Source organism: Puntigrus tetrazona, chromosome 10 (genome assembly GCF_018831695.1).
Source record: "Puntigrus tetrazona isolate hp1 chromosome 10, ASM1883169v1, whole genome shotgun sequence".
Taxonomy (NCBI): domain Eukaryota; kingdom Metazoa; phylum Chordata; class Actinopteri; order Cypriniformes; family Cyprinidae; genus Puntigrus; species Puntigrus tetrazona.
This window is the reverse complement of record NC_056708.1, coordinates 2229754-2254847: the sequence shown is the minus strand read 5'-3', so window position 1 is coordinate 2254847 and position 25094 is coordinate 2229754. Positions and strand designations below refer to the sequence as shown.

General features: G+C 37.2%; 1 protein-coding gene across 1 annotated transcript; it reads right to left on the bottom strand.

Annotated features, from left to right (window-relative positions):
- Nucleotides 1–3950: 3950 nt before the first annotated feature.
- Nucleotides 3951–23426, bottom strand: smad2 (SMAD family member 2). The gene is given in 14 exon segments (XM_043250492.1): nucleotides 3951–6161; nucleotides 7348–7359; nucleotides 7361–7490; nucleotides 7580–7717; nucleotides 7909–8121; nucleotides 8269–8322; nucleotides 9529–9589; nucleotides 9591–9604; nucleotides 9876–10010; nucleotides 10127–10320; nucleotides 11739–11828; nucleotides 20579–21016; nucleotides 22945–23023; nucleotides 23266–23426. Coding segments are annotated over 12 exon segments (1404 nt in total). The 5' UTR covers nucleotides 20818–21016; nucleotides 22945–23023; nucleotides 23266–23426; the 3' UTR covers nucleotides 3951–6037.
- Nucleotides 23427–25094: the final 1668 nt, after the last annotated feature.

Below are 25094 nucleotides of genomic sequence, written 5' to 3'. Positions count from 1 at the left end.
AATGCCGTTAGTCATGCTTAAAGTGTACTTTTTCTTATTTAATTAATTAAAACAATCATCTATGAACTTTAAATTAGTCTGGTGTAAAATAATCTCTTTTTCGTTTAATAATTAGCAGGCAGTAAAGCGGCTGTATTAATTGCATTTAGGCTTCCGCCCCAGGAGACGCACGGAGAGGAACGGATCTCTGCTTCCTGAAATAGCGAATTCCCATGAACTGAGCTGCTAGGAAGAAAAAGAGAGTGAGAAAGAGGATGAGAGAGAAGAAAGAATGAGAATAAACTCTATTCTGCGTTCTTTCTTTAAATTACCCCTGGGAATCAGAGACAACCCTTAATTAGCCTAGCGCCGTGGTAAAATTGATTGAAATGCAGCACATCAATTATTAAGCGTAACAGTTTTTTATAACTCTCCCTGCTTCTCTTTGGGTGGGAGCGGGGTACGGTAAATCGCTTGGGTGTTACCTCCGAAAACAGACTGCAAATGAGAGGACTTTGTTCAGATCTTCACAACCTCTCAGTATCTCTTACATGCAGCACCGGGCAATCCAAGCAAAGTATCACTGATACTCCTCGTGGCTCTCGTCTCCTTTGTTCTGCTGCGATGTTTACATGGTAGGTTAGGAAACTATGACGCATACTTTTAACGCAGCCTTTCATGCGCGGAAATAACCGAGGGTTCAGCAAGGCTATATATTAGGCCCTTTTCGAAACTAGTGTTTTTTTATCAGCACTTACAAAGTGAACGGTGCAGTCGCAATCATCTGCATCAGTTTTGAAAGAGGCTTTTACGTCAAAATCATCCTCACTCAAGACTCCATTTGCTCATATGCAGTTTGACCCCTAAGGTCAAACCTTCACTGTCAGTTAAATAACCTTCCCTCCTATCTAAAGCGTCACCTCGTTCAGGTCAAAAGAAGGTCATGTAATTTGCGATCTCTTTTTTTTTTTACATTAACACAGGTTTATTTGTCTCCACTCAAAGCCACCCAAAAGCAAGTACTCTGGTAATAAGCAGCTGGCACTTCAAATGACTCCTGTGATTACCAAAACAGAGCTGTTAGTTAAAGCCATCTCACTGGCAAATAAAAGTGTTCATTACTGAAACCGTATTAATCGGTTAAAACAGCAATAATCTGTATAATTGCTTTAATTACCCTGCCAATAAAGAGCAACACAAATTCACAGCTCATTTTTTGGCTGTTGGCCCACCAAGTGATTTTCTTTATGACTGCTGCCAGCTGCTGGTAACATCGTGCATGACAGCGTTCATTGCACAAGAGGTACGGGGTAGGTGATTTCCAGCAAGTTAAAGTGATGCTAAATGTCCTTTTGGATTTATTTGTATGTTCCAACAAACATCCGCCACCAAATATTGCTTGTGAATTGAGAATGAAATGAGTTGCCAGTCATTGAAATGTTATTTTTTGGACTATCACAAGACGTGAAATGGCACTCTTAAGTAAAGTCGGTCAAGACACAACTGTCATTCCTGGGCGAACTACTCCTGCCTACGAAGGTCTCTTGGGGGTCACCGGCTGGAAGACTACATGACCCCTCTGATGTCCTGTATATCCTGGTCATTGTCAGTGCTTACCATGGTTGGAAAAACTCATTTGAGCCTAATTAATTCTTTGCAGGGCCCTTGTGCTCCAGTTACCGCTGCAGACCTTTGCCAAAGTACCAGGAAAAAGACTTCCGAAGACATCCAACACTTCACACTGGACAAGTCAGAGGGCAGTGCACAAAAGAATCCGTAGAGCCCATTGTAAAGGAGTCTAGGTCAAGTATAGGTTAGGATGATGTTTTAATTAGTTGGCCATAACTTATACATGATTGCTCTTTCCCTATGGCCAAAATTCAACAATAGAGCTACTCCTGAATGATCCAAGAAGAATAACAAGACGGAGGCATTGTGAAGGTCAGTAAAGGTATTCTATGTAAAGAAATCTCACAGTTAACCAATCATGTGAATGAGGAGACCCAAGAAAGCAAGCTCAGAATGGAAAACGGTATCATACTTACATTACGGATAGTCGGACATAACAGTTTGACCCCGAATACTTACCAGTGGACCACAACAGTACTGAGAAGAGCGTCCTCTGATTGTACGCCCATTCAAGCTGCAAACCCAATAGGCCTATTTAGAATACATTTCCAGTAAGTCAGTTTGTAAGTAAATATACATTTTTGGGAAATGTTTTCTGGCGCACATTAACGAGCCACTGGGGTTTACATTGTGAAACGCTGCCAAACCAGATGTAACTTTGAGACTAAATGCCACATAAATTATAAACTATTACTGTGTAACTTAGAGAAACCACTTAGTGCCTATCCCGACCACAGAGAAGGGTTTTAACGGGAGAGGAATGATTAACGAATGCTGCATTACGCCTCCAAGCTTTTAGCGACCGATCTGTGTGGTCTTGCCTAACATCAATACCCCAACGGACATAACCAACGGTGAGGCCTTGATTTAGAGCGATGTGGCCTAAACACTTCTTCTGATAACAGTGACATCGACGAATAAACAAACGAGGGGAATGGCACATACATTGGTTTTTGTAAAAAGTCTCTGGTGCACAGTCACCAAACGTTAGGCGACTCAAGGGCTTTGTAAAAAGAAAACGGCAAGATTTCAGCTTGCCGATTATTATAGCACAAATTAAATCTTAAACTTATCTCCAGGAATTAATTTAACCACACTATCAGACAGGCGTTTGACGGGCAGCTGAACGGATCTCAGAAATGATTGTTACTGAAGCTCTTGCTCCCCTTTGTGGTCAAAAAAGGAAGCACGGCAGTACAGTTATGCCTTCTGTTAATAAAATTGAGGTTTTACCACCTAGTTCTAAACCAGTTACAAAAGATTAGACTGTCGGGGTTCCAGTGGTCAAAAGAGCCCACTTTTATATATTGGTGGTAGTGGTGTTTTTGCAATTGTTAACATTTACGTTCAGATTCCACATTAGTTCAGAGGTTAGGTGTCCTTTTAAAGGATCGTTTAGTTTTGAGAATGTACCAATTCATTACATCGGTCCTTTATTTGTTTGATTTTGGTTCTGTTTTTGTGATGGTTTCCTTTCATTTACCTTGGACACGTCCACTTGGGTCAAACATCCAAAAGAAAGTGAGTGTAGCTGACATCCAGAGGCTACGCATTGATTGGCTCCATCTTGGTGTTGACCCAGCACTTGGGTTAAATGTGTAGCCCAACCTTCTGAAAAGTAACCGATTTGCTGGGTTTGTCCATATTTAACCCAGTAAGTGTATGCATCTATGTATATGAGCGATAGTTATCACACCCGTAAATGCAAGATATGGCTGTTATCAGCACGGCAGTGATTCGGCCAGGGGCAGTGTCCTAAGTAACCACAGTGTGCCAATACACAGCCATCTTTCTCATCTACGAGCATGATTTTTGGCTCAACCAATTCATTTAAATATCACACCGGAGGTGTTTAGCTAGCATTAGGCCTTCGCTTTCTGTAGACCAGTCCAATGCTTTCACACCAACTGAATCAATCACGTATTTTTGAACCTTGCCTTGTCCAAACCGTTGCTATAAAATCAGAAGCACACAATTCCCTAAGATTTCTTTAGATGCATAAACATGCCTCTCGTGATTGAGGGCTACCAAGTTGTTGTAGGGTACTCAATGACACTTCTGCTTATTGATCTTTAGTGGCAAATTTGAAACTAGAGGCATTAGGCATGCGTGTCCAGGACAATATTATAGACAAGAATCTCAAAAATGCACTTTTTTACTGCATAACTTACACTGCAGCCAGCAAGCTCATCTCTATTCAAATCTCTTTAAAAATGTTGGTATACTTATTTATCCAGCGCAGTCGGCAGAGAGCTCGAAATAATACACAAGTGGCATCGACTGACAATATCGATGACAGCAGCTCAACATGACCAACGGAAGAAAAAGACTCCAGACATGAGTTAACATGAGAATTAAAACTTTTTATTAGTGTATTTATGAAGTCTGCATATGCAACACGCCTGAAAAGCTTATCGCCTGAAGTTCACGTCCTACCAATACATCTCTCTAATGGTAAAACAAGCTCACCAACTGTTAAATGCTTTGCAAAACAGGAGAAAAAAAAAATTACAGGAGAAAAAAAAATAAAATAAAAAAGGTAAAATAAAATTATATATACACATTTATATGCATATATGTCTGGTCCACTTTCAGTTCTATTTGGTTTTCTTTCCACACCCAGTCAAAAATGGCAAACAGAATGTTCCCAGTGTCTCAACGGCCGCTCGTCGGCTTTAAAAACGGGCCACAACATCTTCGTCAGCTTTTTACTAGATGCACTTAAAGTACAATCGCAAGAGTAGTTAAGTTCAATGAAGGAAAATATGGAGACAGAGGTGGGAAAGAGGGGAATGGATATTTGTAACGCCTGGTCACTGCCACAACAAGTAAAGAATAACAGACAGCTATATCACAGTCATTAGTAAAAGTTGTACAACGAGCACGCACACTAAAGTTGCACAGTTCTCCCTGTAAAAGCAACCGGTTTCGTTTTTTTATTCTTTTAATTTTTTTTAATTCCCCAATTGCAAACAAATAGAACACCGCCATGATTTCGGGTAGCCGTACTTGGAGGGGCGGCGGGTTATACAGCATCGTGTGATGAACATGGGAGGAAAGCAACTGAAAAGAAAATTCGAGTCGGATGTACTTCAGGGGGTTCGAGATCAGGGCGAAACGTTAACCGGGACAACACCTTGAATTAGAAAGCGGAGAAAGAGGAGAAAAGATATTTGCGTTTATAAAAGTTCATGCTAAATAACGTTTTTGTATGATAGGACATTTCGTTATGAAGCCATGTTCCTTTAAAAAGAGGGCATGATCTAAAAAAATATTCAATTCTAATAAAAAGGAAGAGAGCTTTAAAGATCTTAAATATATTTATATATAAAAATACATGAAAATACAAAAAGTAGCTAAAAGAAAGATAAAGGGAAAAAATCTTGTAATTGTGAAGGATAACCTAGTTTATTAACACTTAAAGCTTAAATACTTGGATTTGTTTTTTATTCTTTTGTCATTTTTATTTTAAAGATCTGGACTGCACAAGGAGACGCTTTAATAACCTTCGAAAGTCCCTAAAAGAAGCCACTTTCTGAAGAAACCAGACTCCAAAACCACTCCACAGCTAACTAGTGAATATTTCACCCAGTGAATAAAAAGTTAATTCTGAGGGGCAGCGTAAGTTTCCAATTGAACGTGGGGTCTTTTTTTGTTTTTTTTTTTGCGTTAAACATTCTATAAGTTTAAAGAAAAGAAGCATGACTTACAGCAGCATACCTCAAATCAAAGGCAACATTCTTATATAGTGGTTTGGGGAAGAAATGGTAAAAAAAATAATAATAATATAATAATAATAATAATAAAAACAAAATAAAAGTCTTTTGGCATTACTGAAGAAAATCAAACACAATGATTAAGTCTTACCGTGTCAATCTACACAATAATAACGTGTATAAAAACAAAGAATGTGACTTTTTGCCAGAAAAAGTAACCTCCTTGAACAACCGGATTGGGATCGGCATCCAGGAAAATTAATCGCTAAAAGAGTATCAGAGTATTTACTTCATCAGGGGGGAAAAGCCTTGCTGCTACAAGTGTGTGAAGTTATTTACTGCCTTCTTGAACTTCCACACAACATACGCACCTTCCCTCCTTCTCGAAAACCATAAAAATAAAATAAAAAAACCCAATATACATTTCAAATTCTACTACTAATACATTTAATATTGAGGGTTTATGAAAGAAAACAAGAGAGAATTAAAGGTGCATGAAGCTGATGAGACAGCAAGTGCTGCGTTCAGGTCCGAACGGAGAGAACATCAGTGTCGGGAGGAGAGAAGAAGATAGAGAAAGGCTCACGATTACTATGAAAGAGAAAGAGGGGCGGGGGTTCGAGTAAGTCTGTTGTTCTTCGAGTTGTCGCTTGATGTGATTGTAGAATCAGTCGTTTGGGGGAGGGGGGGGACAGAGAGCTTGGTCGTGGCGATTAGGACATACTGGAACAGCGTACGGAGGGCGAGCCCATCTGGGTCAGGACCTTGTCCAGCCACTGCAGGGGGCCGTTCAGGTGAAGCTCGATCCAGCAGGGGGTGCTCGTCACCGTCTGCCGTCTACACAACAAATCAACGGATTTCAATACAACCGATTTCGACGGCAACAACACAGTCATGTTCAAGTTACTGCGGCGACGGCTTGAATACTGCTTTTGGAACGTGAGAAACAGCGCGTGATTTAATTCGTACTACGGCGAAGGTTTGACTCATGAATATTAATCAGCCTCCGAAAGTTGCATAGCAACAACTTCATTGGTGTTCATGAGCTATGTCTTTGCCTGACAGGACCAGTAGTATTTTGTACTATCAATACTGTATATATAAATAAAAAAAAAAAAGCTGCTGCTACTACTACATAATTAGCACATGCCAAGTACGGAGTAAGTATCTAGTTTTAGATTTTTGACTAGCTCTGTCACAGCATGAAAATTTATGACGGAGTTAATTAAAAGTGGATATCAATAGCAGAACAAAAAAAAAAAATATATAAATCTCATTTCTGCAATAAAAAAATAAATTAAAAAAAACTCAAAAGGGATACAAGAGACGTTTAATTTGTGGCAAAACGGTCACAGCAAAGAAAATGGTAAATAAAGTGAAGTAAAGTGTCTACACTTATACTACAAATATATATTTGGAATATTTGAGTAACGTACATTGTTCGGATTCTTGCACGCATTAAATAATTGAGAAATAATGAATCATATATTACACTTTCAGTGACATAAGTGTGTAAAGGTTTACACAGTTTCACTGAAACTTTACCATAAACTTTAAAGGAACTGAAGGTTTATTAAAAATAAATAAAAAATAATTATATTTATATATATATATATATATATATATATATATATATATATATATATATATATATATATATATATATATATATATATATATATATATATATATATATAAAACATCTGAATAATTAAAACTCTTTTGGGAGCCAACCACAAGGTCTTAATTTTAGTAAATCAGAAGGTGCATTCACTTTTTTTTTTTTTATAGTTGTAAAGACAACTCAAATACTTATTTACTTCAATAAATTTAATTTTAAATATGTTTTTCTTGGACCCAATCTTTGGTTTAAAAAAAAAAAAAAAAAAATTAAAAATAAAGAAAGAAAAATAACAAAAAGTTTTACAAAATGTACTTTTACAACCTCCTGTAGTTTACAGATGCACATTTTAAGACTGTGCTATTGGCATAATTGTCAGTGTGGTGGTTTGATTGTCCATACCTGTACTCGCTCCCAGCCTTTGACAAAACTCATACGAATGGTGCACATCCTGGTCAACTGATATACAGCCTCAAAGCCCTGGTTCACCGACTGAGCCAGCAGTGCCGCAAACTCCTGGTTATTGAAAATCTTCAGGTTACAGCCTAAGGAAGAGAGTATCGTTACATCATAATGGTTGAGAGATTTCTGGACAGTGCAGAAGACAATAAAAAAAAGTGAGTGATTCTCTTACCTGGAGGGATTTTACAGACTGTTGCAGGGTGCCAGCCATACCTCTGATTACAGTTAGGGCTTTGAACAAAGATGGCGCTATCGCTAAGACATTCGGCAAACACTTCCCCACCAATATAATACAGCCTGACCCCTCGTCCTAATCAAAAAACACAAAAATGTCGTTTTTGGAACACATTGATTTTCACTGTACAAAGACATTCTGCAAAATACTTTCTGTAGAGGAAAGCAAGTCATACAGGTTTAGAAATGCCAGTTGTAATTGGTGAACCATTTCGTGAAGATGAACTAAAACATTCGACAGTAGCACATCTGAAGATGTCCCGATACCTATGTGTCTTCGGGTCATCTCCACGGTGGCGTTGCGGTTGACGTTGGACAGCAGGCCCAGGCAGAAGCGCTCTGAGTTGGAGGGGTCTGTAAAGCCGTCCACGGTGAGGGAAGGCTGAGAGGCGTGGAATGTTTCTCCGACCCGCTGGTTTAGTTCATAGTACGCTATGGAGCACCAAAACGCGGGCTCTGAGTAAGTCACTGGCTGAAGGTCTGAAAGAAAGATGAGAACCACCAAAAGTAAGAACAACTTGACAAGCTCAAATGTACTGTGGGTATGACTATCATTTTTTAAGATCGTAAGGAGCTAAAAAGGATTTAGATATTCAGAATGAGTATAAGCAGTTAGCAAGGTCTTACCCATGCCATGATTGACAGGCGAGAGTGTGCTTGGGGACAGTTCTGCAGGAGAACCTGGGGGAGAGAGGAACAACACACAACAAAAACAATTCTTTAATTCTAAGTATAAATGACAGAAAAAGTAGTACAATGGAAATTCTTGATAGAAACAATTGTTTCTCAAATTATTTATATATTAAGCAAATTTAGTAAATTTCGCCAGTTATTACAAAGTCTACATTTAAAGTGTAATAAAAAGGTTCAGGTTGTACGACTATCATAACGTAGCCTCACAATCACAGCCTGAAGCATAAATTAAATATAAAGAATGGTAATAATAAAACAGTTTCTAAAAGCTTATCACATTTTCACAAGTTCTTTCCAGAGAGATTGGAGAAGTTCATTATCTTTTTCACTCTAAAATGAAAATCCTAGCATTAATTACTGTCTATGTCATTCCAAACCTGTAAGACCACCATTCATCCTTGGACCACGACTTTTTTTTTAAATCCTCAGACAGCGACACGACAGACAATTACAGTAAGTACATCGTTAAAATAGTCTGTGTGGCATCAGTGGTTCAACGGTAATGTTATGAAGCAACAAAACAGAAACAAAGACTTTAACGGTTCTTCGATGAGCGTTCACATGAATACCACGATGCACGCGTGTGTTGCTGCTGATGTAGGAGCCGGCGTTGAATGATGGCGTTACAGGTTTGTAACAACAAAAGGGCGAAAAAAAAAAAAAAAAAATCAAATTTTTGGGTGAACTAACCCTTTAAAGTATTTAAATCACAGAAGACAGTTTAGGGCAGTGGTTCCCAACCACGTTCCTGGAGGCCCCCCAACACTACACATTTTCATCTCTCCTTTGTCTAACACACCCATTTCAGGTCTTAACTGATTATCTGAACCAGGTGTGTTTAAATACGGAGACACAGAAAACATGCAGTGTTGGGAACGCGGCTGGGAACCACTGGTTTAGGGAAAGCCTGAAAACAAACTACTGCAGTAAAAGCAGGGGCCAGTTGCATAAACTTAATAGAAATGGGTCTTAACAATTAATTAGGCCAACTAGCAGTAGCAAAGGAGTAAACAGTCATACTTTTTTTAAAATACACAAGACAAGTTTGAACTTAAACTGTGACCAGCCTTGAATATATATATAACTTTAAGACAAAACTGTTTATGCAACCGTCCCCAGATCATGCTTTACTGTCTAGGGTGCAAACACACGTGGCCATCATTCCCATGTTGTGTTGTCACTGTGGGAATGTACCTGTGTCCATACTTTGATTCATCTGCTGGTCGCTGGCCTCCCCATCCTCACTAATGTATCCAAGGCGGAGGAGTTTCTGAACACACAGAAATCAAACAGCTTGTTATAACTCATGAACTACACAATAATCAGTGTTGCCAACTTATCTAGTCTCAAAAGGGGTGGGGAAAATATAGCGGACAAACCTTATCCGAGTCATCTTACCCACTGATCTAGATTAATCTTCATATAAATCAGTGAATATGATGTCAACTAGTGACATTTAAGCTCCCAATTTTTAATTTGAAAGCATTGGCAACGCTGACAATAACTAATACTTACATTTCTAGACAAATGTGTGGTTCTACCTGGTATATAATTGTTAGGAGGTTCGATCCCTGTTGGGAAGTTGGTGTTTTCAGGTATAGAGTTGGTGTAGTCGTCCAGAGGAGGCAGCTCAGTCAGGATCTCTGTGTGTCTTGGCACGAGGACAGGAGGAAGAACTACAGAAGCGAATGTTTAGACGATTGAATGAACACTCAATAGGAAGAGCAAAGCTGCGTTCGTCCACATGACATGCTGCAGAAACTTTTTTTTTTTGGCAATTCGGTTTGCTTACCTGGCGTCTCCACCCGCTGGTAGTGGTAGGGGTTGACGCAGACTTCATCCTTCTTGAGGTTGAAGGCGTACTCGCAGGTCTCGATGGCGCGCAGCTCGTGATGGCTGTGCAGGTCGGGCCATCGCCACAGGCGGCAGTAGATGACATGAGGCAGACCTTTGCGGTGAGACACTTGCAGACGCCCGTCCAGAGATCTGGCCCGAGCGTCCACAGAGAGAGGGCAAGAGAAATGGAAGAGAGGGAGCGTGCCAAATGACCAGAGAAAGACATGCATGGATGGAGGGAAGAGGGAAGATGGTGAGATTAGACGGCAAGTCATCACCAACAACAGAGATGCAAAATTCATCTATTACGATTAAAACGTCTGAAAGGTATGATAACAGAATACTGATATAATTTAAAATCACTGGTTCTCAACTAATAGTTGGTGACCCAAAAAAATGGAAAATAATCAATCATTCTAAATGCAACTGAACACTTAATGATAAGCTCTAAAATGTGGAAAATGTGTCATGTTTATTTTAATATGCATACAAACCAAAAGCTTTAACTATATAAAAGATGTCAGCCAAACGTTTTGAGTAATTTTTTTTAAATTAAAGTTTATGCTTACCAATTCTGCATTTATTTTATCAAAATATGCTAAATTAAATTATTAAATTTTTATAAATTATACTTTTAGTTGATTCTCCTTTCTTATTTATTTTTTAGACTTTTAACACTTGCATATACTAGCTTTCTTGTTTGCTTCCATTGTCCTTATTTGTAAGCATCTTTAGATAAAAGAGTCCACTAAATGACTAAAATGTAAAAAAATTATTTGTGCTAGGCAACGATTAATTGCACTTTAAATCACATCCCAAAATAAGTTTGTCTATATAATGTGTGTACAGTGCATATTTATTATGTATACACAAACATGCATGTAAATATTTAAGAAAAATGTTTATACTAACATATAAAATGAATATACACATGCATGTAAATTAATAAAATCTAAATATATACTGTATGTCTCTATTGTGTTTGCACGTGTGTGTGTTTTTGTTGGATACAATAAGTTAATCGTTGCTCTACACTACTTTTAATAATATACATATTAATTTTAAAAAACAATTAAGAATTAATTCAAAAGAACAGCATTTATCAGAAACAGGCATCCTTTTTTAGCACTTAAATGTCTTTACTATAACTTACGATCAATTTTTGCTAAACATTAAATAGCTCACAAAATTTGGCTCAGCACACACACACTAATATACATATACATACACACACACAAAGTGCAAATCGTCATAAATTGGGTCACCAAATATAAAATAAATTCAATAAAACCAGTTGAGAACCACCGTTTTAAACGTCTCGCTTTAGTGAAGTGAATGTATGGAATTATGAAAACGTGTCCATCTGCTTTAAATCTATTGTAACATTTAGAATTAAAACTCTACAACAAAACAAGTGCTTCCATCTTCAAGATGTTAATTCTACATCAACTATAATGAAAGGCGTTTATGAAGTGTTTATTCACGGCCCCTGGAGCCCCCTGTGCTCGTTCAGCCCCACCTGTGTCTCGTGGGGTGAGTGTGGCACAATGTCAGGAGAGGATATTCACCTGGTTTGGTCAGGGTAGCTGTAAAGGCCTGAGGTATCCCACTGTTCTATCGTATTTGGTGTACTCAGTCCCCAAATTTCAGAGCAATTGCTGTGCACAGAAAGTAAAAAAAAAAAAAAAAAAAAACAAAAAAAAAAACAAAAACACAAAGAAACAAAAAATGATAAACATGGGGCATGATTCATTCAAAAATACCAAGATGAAGTACCATGGCGGGATAATCGAAGGGCATCGTTTCTTTTATTTGAGATGTTTTGCGGAGGTCGTCTGAAGCTGCCGAACAACGCAGCCCACCTCGAATAAAAGAAGCCACTCTAATGGAAAATTCACATATAACAGTGAGATGAGAAAACCGAAGAGGAACTGACAAATGTATTTAAAGTTACAAATAGGGCTGGGCGATATATTGAACATTCACAATATATTCGCAATGGAAAAATGTCAGTTTGATTCGTTTCCATGAATCGGCTCAGATCATGCGTGTAAATAAACTGATTCCAAACACAAATAGCTAGTCAAACATTTGCATAATTTACTGAAACGCTGTACTAAAAATTAAGAAATTGTCTTTTTTGTTTTGTTTTTGCAACTATACACAATTTTTTCTTGCTCATTTAGTAAAAAAAAAAGCGATGCCTTGTTTAACTAATATTAAAGTCGCCACACTAAAAAGTTAAATTTCTTATCATTTGTACTCGTTTACGCTAAAAAGAAAAAAAACGCACTGCGGTATCTAATTTTTTCTGCTACATCGCCCAGCTCTAGTTAACAGTGCATAATCTCTTCCCCGGTCATCATGCGGTGTGTTATGAGACGAACAGGGCAATTAACGTTATAAGAGACGTTTCATTCACGGGTTGGATTTCACATCAGATATCAACATTTAAACATGCAGCACAGGACAGGAGCCTATGACCTACTGTCGTTTGACTACATCACACTCAAGATAAAGAACGCTATCAGTCAATCAGACAAGCACACAGACCTTCGGTAGTTCTGAAAAAGAAACACGGGATGAGAAACAGACAAGGTGACGTGACAGGAACAGGACTCGCACAGACTTGATATGTGATGAATGAAGTTTTGGCCCCCTGTGGTTTAACCGTCTCTGAAAAGGGACTCACGAACACGTGCCAGACTGCTGTTCTCATCACAAGTGCACTTGAAATGGATGATTTGGCTTGTTAAATTGTTCATTTACTTTTTTCCTGCAGCGGCGGAACCAGGGCTACAGGTATTTTTCCTGTATACTCAGGCAGTTACTAAATTAATGAGCTCGGCGTTGCTGTACAGTAGCATTGGAGGAAGTCAGCCAGCCTCAGGAATCCGAGGCAAGTCTAAGGGTATTGCCTCAAAAAAAATAATGCATTCATATAAAACTTACTACAACACCAACAAAAATCAAATCCTATAACAATCGAAATTAGGCCCCAAATAATTTAATTTTATTCTTTTAAACACGTTTCAATCATATTGTTGTGTCCATCTCATCTGTTTTAGGTGTAATCACTAATATAATCCATCTTGTAGATGTCCTGGTTCAATAAAAGTGGGGACTGAACTCGAGAATTACACAGTAGCGTAATATCAGTATTTCGATAAATATTGATACTGAAATATCTGAATGGTACCAATGCTAATTTCCCAAAGTATTGATATACCGATACTTCCCGAGCGGTCACTTTCACTTCTCTCCAAAGGCACGTTGACAAACACCACACGTGACCGCAGTGCCCGTCTCATTTGCTCTGGATAAATGGCATAATTAAGGGGCTGTTCACAAGCGGCGTGTTTTGCGCGCTCAGGTTCGATATTTCAAATGTGAACACAATGCACACTAGTCACAATATAAACCTAATTTTGTATTAACTCTCATAATGGAAACGGTGCGATGCGCACGGAAATCCACTGATCCTTTTCTGAAATTTCTGCGTTTCATTAACGGAAACCGCAGACCGTGGTTGCTTGGCGACGGCAGAATGCTTTGGAAAAGGAGGGAAAAAGCGTTTCATGTGACCAAGTCATGTGACATCAACCAATCAGCTTCGTCCTCTCTCGTATCAACTTTAAAAAGCTAAGCCAAAATTCAGCAATAACTGGTCAAAGCTGTACGATTTTAATCCATGTGGCTGAAGATCATGGTTTCTTAGCGTGGATTGGTGATATACGAATCCAAATAAAGTTAATGTATTAACTCGACATTTATATTATGTTATATTAAAAGTAAAATTAAAAAAGACCGCCTTAACGGCAGCAGTTTTCTCAGTGGTATTGAATACCGATACCTTTCAAAAGTATCATAATCGACTTAGAAACGCTGTAATCTAAGCCAATGTCATGGACCATAATGTCACCATCAACTGTCAACTAAGTGTAGTTTGGGTTCCTCAATGTATCCATAAATGTTATGTGTCTTTTACACAACCAGTCTGTTTTTCTTTAGAAACATGCCATTATATAGGTGGTGTTGAATTTTATTTTTAGAGCCTTGCGTTCTCTTATAAAGCGGACGACAGATGAAGTAAAAACATGAACGTCACAAAATTAGCAAAAAACTCCCCTTTATAGCTTACGGAGACAGGATCGTTATTTTGACAATTGTATTCGTTTACAAGCTTTACACGTATTCTGCAGTCTGAAACATTGAGTGAATGATTATTACATAAGATGTTTGTTTCAGTAAGCTGTGCTGTAGCCTCTCCGAAATACCTTTTGATGTTCAATCATGTTTTACACTATAGTAGTAAAGAGAAACAAGTTCACATGCCACTTAAAGGCACTAAAGAGACGTTGATCGTGCTTTATAAAAGGAGCACTAAAACCATATTGTTGTTTGAATTTAGCAATGAATTTTAGTAATCGTTTTTTTTTATTAAAGGGTTAGTTGAACCAAAATTGTGTTGTTTGTGTGTGTGTGTGTGTGTGTGTGTGTGTGTGTGCGTCTTGAAACTTAAAGCAGCAATCCCAACGCTGAGAACAAGCATTTATACAACAAACTAACCAACATTAAAACACTTAAGGAGACAAAAGGAGTAAGAAAGACAACCCTTGAAGATCACATTAACTTTGGAGCAGGTTATGTGAGCGTTGTGTGTATCGCTAACCCTCGACCTGTACACTCGCTGCTACCTGATGTCAAAAGTTAATGAGACCGACCCTGATGTAACGAAGTCACCCGAGATATTTTGCGATGCTTGCTCAGAGTATAACGTGTCCTTTAAGATTTCATGATGCCCAGAGAACTTGATCAATAGACATTTTAGTCAGCGACAAAAGGCAAGGAGTTGAATTTGTAGAGCACTTAAAGCAAATTCAAGAAAAAAGGGAATTTCTTATGAAATGCCACATGTGGACATTAAATCTGAATAGAAAAGTAAACTCATAATAATTTATAGAATGAGTTTTCATTTTCATTACGGCTTTATTAAATGCAGTGCTTTAAAGATACTTCAAGTAGTATGAACAAATTAAATCTACAATATCAAAAGAAAAAGCCACTAATGGATATATTTTCTTTTAAGTCTCAGTTTGAGCTTTACTAAAAGGAAAATGTCAGGCGCTGTTAAGAGGAAATAAAGAAAAAAAGTGAATGTATATGAGAAACCATTAAAAGAAGTGAAACCACAGTGAGTTTACATAAACTCACATGACCCATTTTAGGGGGATGGGAACTTCAGTTTCAACACTAGTAGATGAACAGTTGCCCAATACTCTTAAAACACACACACACACACACACACACACACACACACACGAAACCCAATTCAGTATTAACCCTCAAATTAACAATAGAGCAGATGGCAGATCACTGTGTGATATTAACAGACATGCAATCAAGCATGATAACGATAATTCAAAAACCAATTATGAACCATAAGCAGGAATCCAATCAATGCAAGACAGCTTTAGTCAAAACATGCATTTTTGGTGCAAATGTTGTATTTTGTTATATTATTCGATTAATTTATTGATGGTGGCATTACAACTACTTCCATCGGTTTATCATATGCACCAGACGGAGGCTCATATCATCAATTTAAGATACCCAAAATCTAGTTGAAAGACCTGGATCTCACAACAGCATGACTGGGCACCCACATCCCAGACAGATGACACACATTTGGAGGGTATTAACCCTTGTATCCTGGTGTGCGAAGACCCCATCCCCACTAAACCACAGAGTCCATCTGCTGGCCACCGTCCTCCCTCACTACGGCTTATACTACACTCGGCTGGAGATGAAAGCAAAAAAGCAGCGCCGTCTTTGTGCACCAGGTGACTAGCTAATGAAGACAATGATTTGGCCTTAAAATAAAATGAAAAGGTTTAGCAGCCGCACGGTTCTAAGTTTCAAAACTGACCAGAGGCCAGATTTAAAGAAGAAGAAGAAAAACAAAAGGCCTCACAAAGGAAACCATATGTCTCTGTCAAATCTCAGGATGATTCCTGCAAACGAACAGTCAATGAGTGTCCCCTTTCAGACTGCCATTTGAACACGAGCCAAATGACCAACATCTTAATTCAATCAAAGATGTCTGAACAAGCAATTTAAGAGGATCTTTTAAAGATGCTTCATAAATTCACGTTCTAAAATGATTCGCCTACTCATAACACTGGTATGTTTTTATTTAAATGGCTAACCTGATAGCGTCTTCCTCTTAATTTCAGTAGTATTGATTTGCAGTTTTGTTATTTCCCATAATACGGTGACTAATGCGTAGCACTTTACGGAAAAAAGCATTTCAAATAAACTCTGGTCTGAGCGCTTTAATCAAGAAAACACCGGTAGGAGGACATTTTTACCTCGACTCTAACATTTATGAACCCAAAATGAAAGCTGGGTCTTAATTATAGTATGAAAAGCCAGACAGACAATAGAGTCCTCGGGTTACAATCAATAGACCTGAAAAAACCCACAGCGCCGGTCGACTCTGTCCTCACGAGAAACCCTCTTCACATTCTTGCACTCACTAAAGGCATCTTGCAGATACACTATCAGCACTTCTACACAAAAGACCCGAGTTGATAATACGGCCTGCTGAGATCTTCAACAGGAAGTCAGGTCGAGACAGATACGGGTTTGTTTTCCCTTTAAACAAGACAAATGTAACAAGTAATGAAAAGGTCTAGACATCAGCTAAAATTTAATGCTTGCTCGTGTTGTTTGGTTCTGGACGTGCATGTATGCGGGAATCTTCTGCTCGTTTTGAGCAAATGAGACGCACGGCATACAGATGGATAGGTTTGGAGACCGATTTCCCAAACCCGTGAACAATGCACCTCCTGATTTTCATTCAAGATTATACACAACTGATTGAGCCGGCAATGTACTATTACTGGATAAATATCCCTCAGGGAGGGCAACGGGGCGGTTTAATCATGACTCTGGCATAAAAACTGGCCTAAAAGTCTGGCATTGCAAAAGGACATGATGAATTGTTCAATTCTGTTTGCGCAATTGTCAAAACTCTAGTCGCTAGTTATACAGAGACATGCTGCTTATCGTAAAAAAAAAAATTAATTTTAGTTGAGGTTCTGGGCAAGTTCATATTTATTTCTGATTCACTTCCTGACAGGAATCCATTTATCTCTAGTACAACAAAATGAAAAATTGCTAGCCAAGTAATTGCAGCAAGCTTTGGGCAAACAGACTAAACTGCAGGGATGTACAAAAACAATTCAGAATGCACTTGACCAAAAACCTACATTGAAGCTGCTTTAATAATAATAATAAACAACAACAACATTGTGAATAAATATAAATGTAACTGATTATAAATTGAGGTAAATTAAATCATTATATTAATTAAAATAACATTAGCATGTAATTTTTGCCAATTTCTTTCGGACAAAAACAAAGACGCCATTTTTGGCCAATCATTTCTGGTGGCTAAGATATTAATGCTTACCAACGAAATGTATAAAAAAAAAAAAAAAAAAAAAAAAAAAAAAAGTGTCAATGTTAAAAGATTCTATGCCCAAATACGAACATTTATATTACATAGGTTTTGACAAATATTGGTAACCAAGTAACACCGGAGCCCATCCTTCTACTGTATGTAAAAAAATGAAATAAAAAAAAAAAAAATATATATATATATATATATATATATATATATATATATATATAAAACGTTAATTAATTTCTACAAGACTTCCATGGTGCTCAATGCACTCAAGACTGAGAAGAAAAAAAAAAAAAAAAAGCTGTACAAACATGATTTACAGCTGTGATGTTTTAAAAAACATCTGAAATCATTCTTAAGTTATTATGCCCTTTCATAAACAACTACCAGTCGAACTGAAAAAACGCCCAAGTCTAGCTGAGCTGTTTAGTTCACAGGTATTTGAGGGAGGCTGGAGAGGACAGTCAGGGAGGCTTTTGACGTTGTCATGACCAAACATGACAAGCGACGAACACAATGAAGGATCCAGCCGTTCCCACAAGCCTCCAAGGTTAAAGAATAGATTAGCAGCAGAAAACACATGGTGGAAGCAAAGTTTCCCACCCTTTGAATCCACTCTCAAGGGAAGACAAAGCACTCTGGATGACTTGGAAACATTTCTGAAGGTCTGACCGGAGCTCTGCATCTAAGTCTGTAGTTGGCAGAGTAAAGTCATCATTTTAATGTTCGCTTGTACACGTTTCAACTGGAGGGAGGAATTTTAACCTGTATTTATTGTAGGCTTTTACAGTCTAAGAAGTTTTGGTAAGTGAACCTGATCGAGCATTAAGGCACGGTGCCAAGTCGCACTGCATTTTCACAATAACGATTGCTCAATTTTTTTTAAATAGCGGAGAGAGATGCAGATTCAGACAGAGGTTTGTTAAATTACATGCTTATAATGATTCAGAAGATCCGAGATGTTAAAACCAATTCAAAAATAACTCAATAGGAGGAAAAAAATTGTCTAGGACAAAGTATAACGGCCGTTTGCCAATACAACAAGCTTGCATTATGCATTTAAACAACACATTTTAAATGAATTATCCCAAAAAAAGGCGCTTATACAAATCACACCCCTTTTTAAATTTGATTAGAAACTCACATCAAAATAAAGCTGCATTTTAGATGGCAAATAATAACCTGCTTGACTTCTATGTTACTGCTAGATGATTATCTATAATAGGAAAAAATAATTTACAAGGAACCAAAATGCTCAAATGAGAGTTACATATTTATACATACTTTGCTTATTTTTAATGGACTTTCATTGTTTTTCATTGTCATTTAATATTGTATGTGCATTTAATGTCTATTCGGGCCAAACTTTAAAAAAAAAAAAAAAAAAAAAAAAATATATAAATGTTTGATCAAAAAAAAAAAAAAAAAAAAAAATATATATATATATATATATATATATATATATATATATATATATATATATATATATATATATATATATATATATATATATATATATATATATATATATATATATATTTAAAAAAAAAAAAAAAAATATATATATATATATATATATATATATATATATAATTTTTTTTTTTTTTTTTTTAAATATATCGTTTCTTAAAAGTACTTTAAAACTATTTCACAGCAAATGAATATATTTCTCTCAAGTATCATCAAACGGCCGAAAAACAGATTGAACGTATTAGACATATCACCCAACCCTTGTGTATCTGTACCCTATTGGTTTCAAACTATTGATATGTTGTGGCTCGGGCACACGACCCTTCCTCCATCATCCTCTCCTCTTAGCATTTCCCTAAAATAGCAGCACTGATATTCCACCATTTGTCATGAGGAATGGAACAAAAGCAGCCTGATGGTTGATATCGCAGACATTCATACAGCATGAGAAGCCTACGTGAGCTCAGAATGGAGGTGATGTGGAGCTGTACAGAATGACCTTAACTCAAGTCGAGACAGATGAAGCAGAAATCACTTAAAGAAACAAAGGGGAGTAATGCTGATATTTCGCACCGTTAGACGCAACTTAGCGTCATGCCTTTACCTTCACTCACGCAATGATACGGCTAAGGTCACTTCCAAAATTAAATAAAAGCTTTCCTGATTCATTAGAGAACTTGCTTCATAATCAGATGAAGATTTCAATTGACAAAAAGTCCATTGGATTGCATTTTCGCCTCTCTTAACGGGAGTCGATACTTACTCATCCTCATGTGGTTCCAAAAGTAAAAACCAAGTAATAAACAAAAAATAGTACGTATTCTTGTGGAAATTTAATTTACTTACGTTACATACTACTTACCCGTGTTGAAGGTAACGCAATGCAAGTAATGCAAATTACATAATTAGATTACATTTTTCAAGTAACTAGTAAGGTAACAGTACTTTTATATTTCCAAGTTACTTTTTTTAAATAAGTTACTTTGTTTTGTCAATTTATTCACCAGTGCAAAGGCACTTCCTTTGGCCTAAAGCTTATTCATTTCACAAAAAATTGCCAAAAATATCACTTTTTTTTTTTTTTTACACGTCCAGCCCACTTGATTAAAAAGTAAAAGGTAACAATGCATTACTTTGCGATATTGCATTAAAAAGTAACTAGATGTTACTTTACGTAATGCATTACTTTTAAGAGTAACTTTTCGCCAATAATGTTACTAATTGTATAAAGTAAAAATGAAAATATTGGCCTATGCCGTTTTTTTAAATAAATTGGTTAATCACTAAATCTTATGCAAACTAACTATTTATTTCTTTGCTCATTTCTTGAACAACGAGAGGATGAGTAAACAGCGATTTTCATTCTTTCCCTTAAGTTTCCGAATTCGATGTGTTAGAGTGACAAGCTGAAGACAACACGGATCTAAAAGCAGGAAAGCGGTGAACTTTTTCGCGTCGGCGTACCTGGGGATGGTGACACACTTGGTGTTGCAGTTCTGTGTGGTGATGGCTTTCTCCAGCTCGTCCAGCTGGCCCGTCTTCTTCAACTTCTTCACCAGGCTCTTGACGGCCTTCTCGCACCATTTCTCCTCCTGGCCGTTCTGCTCTCCGCCCCCTCCCGCTCCGCTCGAACCGCTGGCCGACTTCTTCCAGCCCAGCAGACGCTTCACCACGGGCGGAGTGAAAGGCAAGATGGAGGACATGTTTTTGGGGTGTCCAATAAGCGGTCAGCCCCCTACTGGGCAGGTGGAGTTAGAGAGACAGATGGAGGCTGGGAGAATGGGGAGGAACAGACCCAACGTTCCTAACTGGCCTTTAGGAAGAGGGTCTCTGGGCTGATTTTGAGGGGCAGGGGACAGAGAAGCTTAGGAAACAGGAGAGGAAAGGGGGGCGAGGAGTTACCTGAGTGGAGAGAAGAGCCGACAAGAGACTAAGTACAATACAACCTTCAAACCTCCATCCTGTTGACTTGTTTTAATTCATCTTTGTATTATTTTTTAATGAACTCTACAGCCAGGCTCGCAAGTTCTTTTCATTATTATTAGAAGCAGTAATATCTTATTTGTTTTTGTATATTTGGATGCTTTATTAAATAATAATTGAGTGAACATTCTGAACAATTGTTTTATTTTTTTTTATTAAATTTTTTATTTGTTTTTTTAATATATACAGTTTGGGATTGGAATAAAATATATATATATATATATATATATATATATATATATATATATATATATATATATATATATATATATATATATATATATATATAAATATATATATAATTTAATTTTTTTAGTAATTATTTATTCCTGTGATAAAAGCTGATTATTTATTCCTGTGATAAAAGCAGCATCAGTACTCCAGTCTTCAGTGTCCCATGATCCTTCAGAAATAATTATCAAAAAACTCAGCATGAATTGCTTTTCTTATTTTACCAAGAACTGCTTCTCTGGCGTCGTCTCAGTCGCTCAGCTTTTGAAAGTGACTCAAGCCCATTTACCAAACGAGGGATTTCTTTGAAACTACAATTTGATACAGAATAATAAAAAAAAAGGTAATTCCACAGAAGGCCACCTTTCATTTAAAAGGATTTATCGTTTAATTTAGAAAGAGGTTCCACGTAACAACAAAATCTATGCAGAGAAACCAGGCGAATACTGCCATGTTGTGAACACAGAAAAGTGGAAGTAAAACATCGTGATCACTTTGGTTAGGCTTACAACATACAGTGCCATTTCTTACAAATGAATCGATAGTCAACAAAATTTTTTTAATTTTTTTTAATTTAAATTTGTTTTAAAGGACTGTTGTAAAAACCCTAGAAATATTACTAAGTAATTCACTAAAATTAGGATAAAATTAAGATGTCTGACGGCATGATCATGGCAATAACTTTATCTCAAAGCAGGCCAAAAGATGCTTTGCTGATGGATGACAAAAGGGAAGAGTTATTAGTCTCAGTTTTCTGAAGCTTTAAGCTGTGAGAGTTTCTTGCAAGCCTAATAATGAAAAAAAAAAAGTATTTTATATGCTGAACTTTCTGAAGTTGTTTTTGTGTAGCTATGATATAAAAAAATTGCAGATCTGCAAAAACAAACAAAAAAAAAAACTCAGTGAACTGTCAAACTTGACAGCAATTTGGACATCAAGCGCAAGTTTGAACCATTTTAACAACGTATGAATATTTATTTTTGCATATTAAAAATATTTCTGCTTTAATATTAGCAGATTTAAAGAGCATTGCACGCGCTTCAAAACTGCTTTTCAAAGCATTACAGCAAAAGGAACACCTGAATCGTTCAGGGCAAAAATATGCGTGCCCCGAGCGGTTTACTTCAAATCAATTTGGGTGGATGCACGGGGGGTGTATTGGAACGTTTAAAGTTTCGCGGCATCGTAAACCCTAATAAAACGTTCGAATCAAGACACGGGCGGATCCATTAAAGCGTTCGCGCAATTCGCGTGCGTTTTTGAAATGTTTAAAGTGAACCATAATTGCCGTGTTGGAATGTTCGATCGTGGAAGCGTTTATTAACGCGACTTTGATGTCCAAGAATGCTGTCTAGGTGGGCAGCTCGAAGTTTTTACACACAGCCAAAGACCGAGATGAGAAATACACGGATGCCGATGAGGCAGGTGCCCAGTATTCTCGTATTCGGTATTCTCTCACCAAAACAATTTGATATTTAGCAAAACAAACATCGCCATGTTTAACTGCTGGTATCCTTCTAATCGTGCGTATAAAATCAACCGTGCTTACCCTAGCCATCATTATCTCATCTGTAAGCTTAAAGCGACTGGTAGATGATTAATAAACGCTTTTTTACCTTCTCCAGCGGTCTGATGGTGTATCACGGGCTCGTTATGGCTGCATGGGCCGCTAATCGACTCACCGTCCCGGTCTGCCTACAATACAACAAACCCCAGGTTCAATATACACACTTAATCGCCGCGTTACAAACTATTTCATCTCTGCACGAGCGAAAAGCCGATATCCGGCCGCTTATGCTCGACGTGCGAGTTTGCGTGACCATTGATTTTGTGTAAACCGCTACGTTAGCAGCCTGCGCTACTTTCTTTGACAGAAAAATAAACAGCTTTCAAACGGGTTTGCGAGCCGTTATCTTTTCGTTCGCCCGTCAACTCACCCTTTCGGCGAGCCGCTTTCTCTGTAAGGAAGGAGCAGCGTAAAATCCGAGCGAAACGGATTATTCGCGAGTGGGTAAAAGTCGATTTTAAACAATATTTTCCTTCCCACTGTAGCCGAATTACAGCAGCAGACGACGGCCTCCAGCGCGCGCAACCTAACCTTAATGCAAGCAACGCGATACGCGCTCCGGATAAGCCCCGCCTTCTAGCGTTCTATTAGACGAACGAGAAGCTCGTCATGGATGCTCTTCGCGTCGATTGGCTTACATAACCGTCGATCTTGATCAAAATTGAATATGCATTCTATCGTCGATTTTTATTGGCTAATCAGACCGCGTCTTCTAATCAGTGATGTTTAGGTTCTGGAAGGAGGCAGTGGTTTGTCAATGTTGCTGTCCATCTATTGACTTCATAATAGACTGGAACTGAACGGGGTGGGAAATAGCGAGCGAGTTACTGCCTCTAAATAACATTACTATGAGATTGTGATGTTTGTGTGTGTTCATCCGCCATTCAGCGCGAAAAAATAAGACTATTCCATGAGCCTTTATTGTTAACCAGATGTGCTTATCTGCAGTGATAAAACGGCTATAAAAATAGTAAGCGTGCACACAGAAATATGTTACAAATAAGTGTTTTTATGCTTGCGTCGACGGTAAAATGATGTTCGCTTTTGCGACAAGAACTAGGCAAAAGAGTAAGAAGTGTGCATGGTTATGGAAATCAGCATAGCTGTAAATTACGACAAGGTCTGTGCTAAATAAACCTTTCCGCGATGGTGAATTAATGTGATATGTTATGTATTTGAGGATGAAACAAAGCCCTAGTCATATTATTCCAGCGAAGCAGTACCAACTCTTATCACCAGATGGCGCTATTTAATCGACTCAGAAACGCTTAACCAATGCATGGAATTTCTGTTTTGCTATTTATTTAATAAAAGGTGTTATGCACGATGTTGTTATGACATGTATACGCTACTCATATAAAAATGTATAGGAGAACGAGGGAAAAATCAGGTAATATTCTTCACAACGTTAAAAAAATAGCCTTTACTACTATAATTAGCAATTTTATATTAGGAATGCGTTTAAAAACGTGAACTATTCGTGCAACAGTTACAGCAGTTAATCTTTGTGTCAGTGAAATCTGGTTTGCATCTGATTTATAATAATGCTCAGATATGTTGGTGTGTCAGCAAAAATTGCATGAACATGTACTTATTTTTATTAGGAAAAAAATAAAAAAAAAAAAAAAAAAAAAATATATATATATATATATATATATATATATATATATATATATATATATATATATACACACACACACAAATTTTTATTCATCGAAGTTTATCAGTAGAATTAAGCACACTGTAAATTCTAACCAGCTTACTTAAAAGAGTTTGGAAAGCGATTGCCTTATTTAGTAAAGTCAAGATAAAACTAAAACTAAGTTAATTTAGCAATCAGTTTAAAGTAAAGAAAGCAAACTCTTCCGAAACTTTATTGTGATTTCTAGTTAATCTATTTATTGCATAATAAAAGTCAAGCATGAAAGAACAGGACTAAAGCAATGTTTTAACATATTAAACAGAAAAGAGCTGTAATTGAGAATAAACCCTGCCTTTTTATTTCCGTGCATGTTTTGTATCCTCAAATCCATCTAAATGAACAAATAATGGCGTTAATGTGATTAAAAGATGTCAGCGACATGTTTAGCTTTGAAATGGTTTTCTTATACACTTATTTCCAGGCTTTACGCATTAACATGACCCTTTGTAGATATGAACAAAGAAGCCTGTGAAAATAAATAAATCTGCACTGCTAAT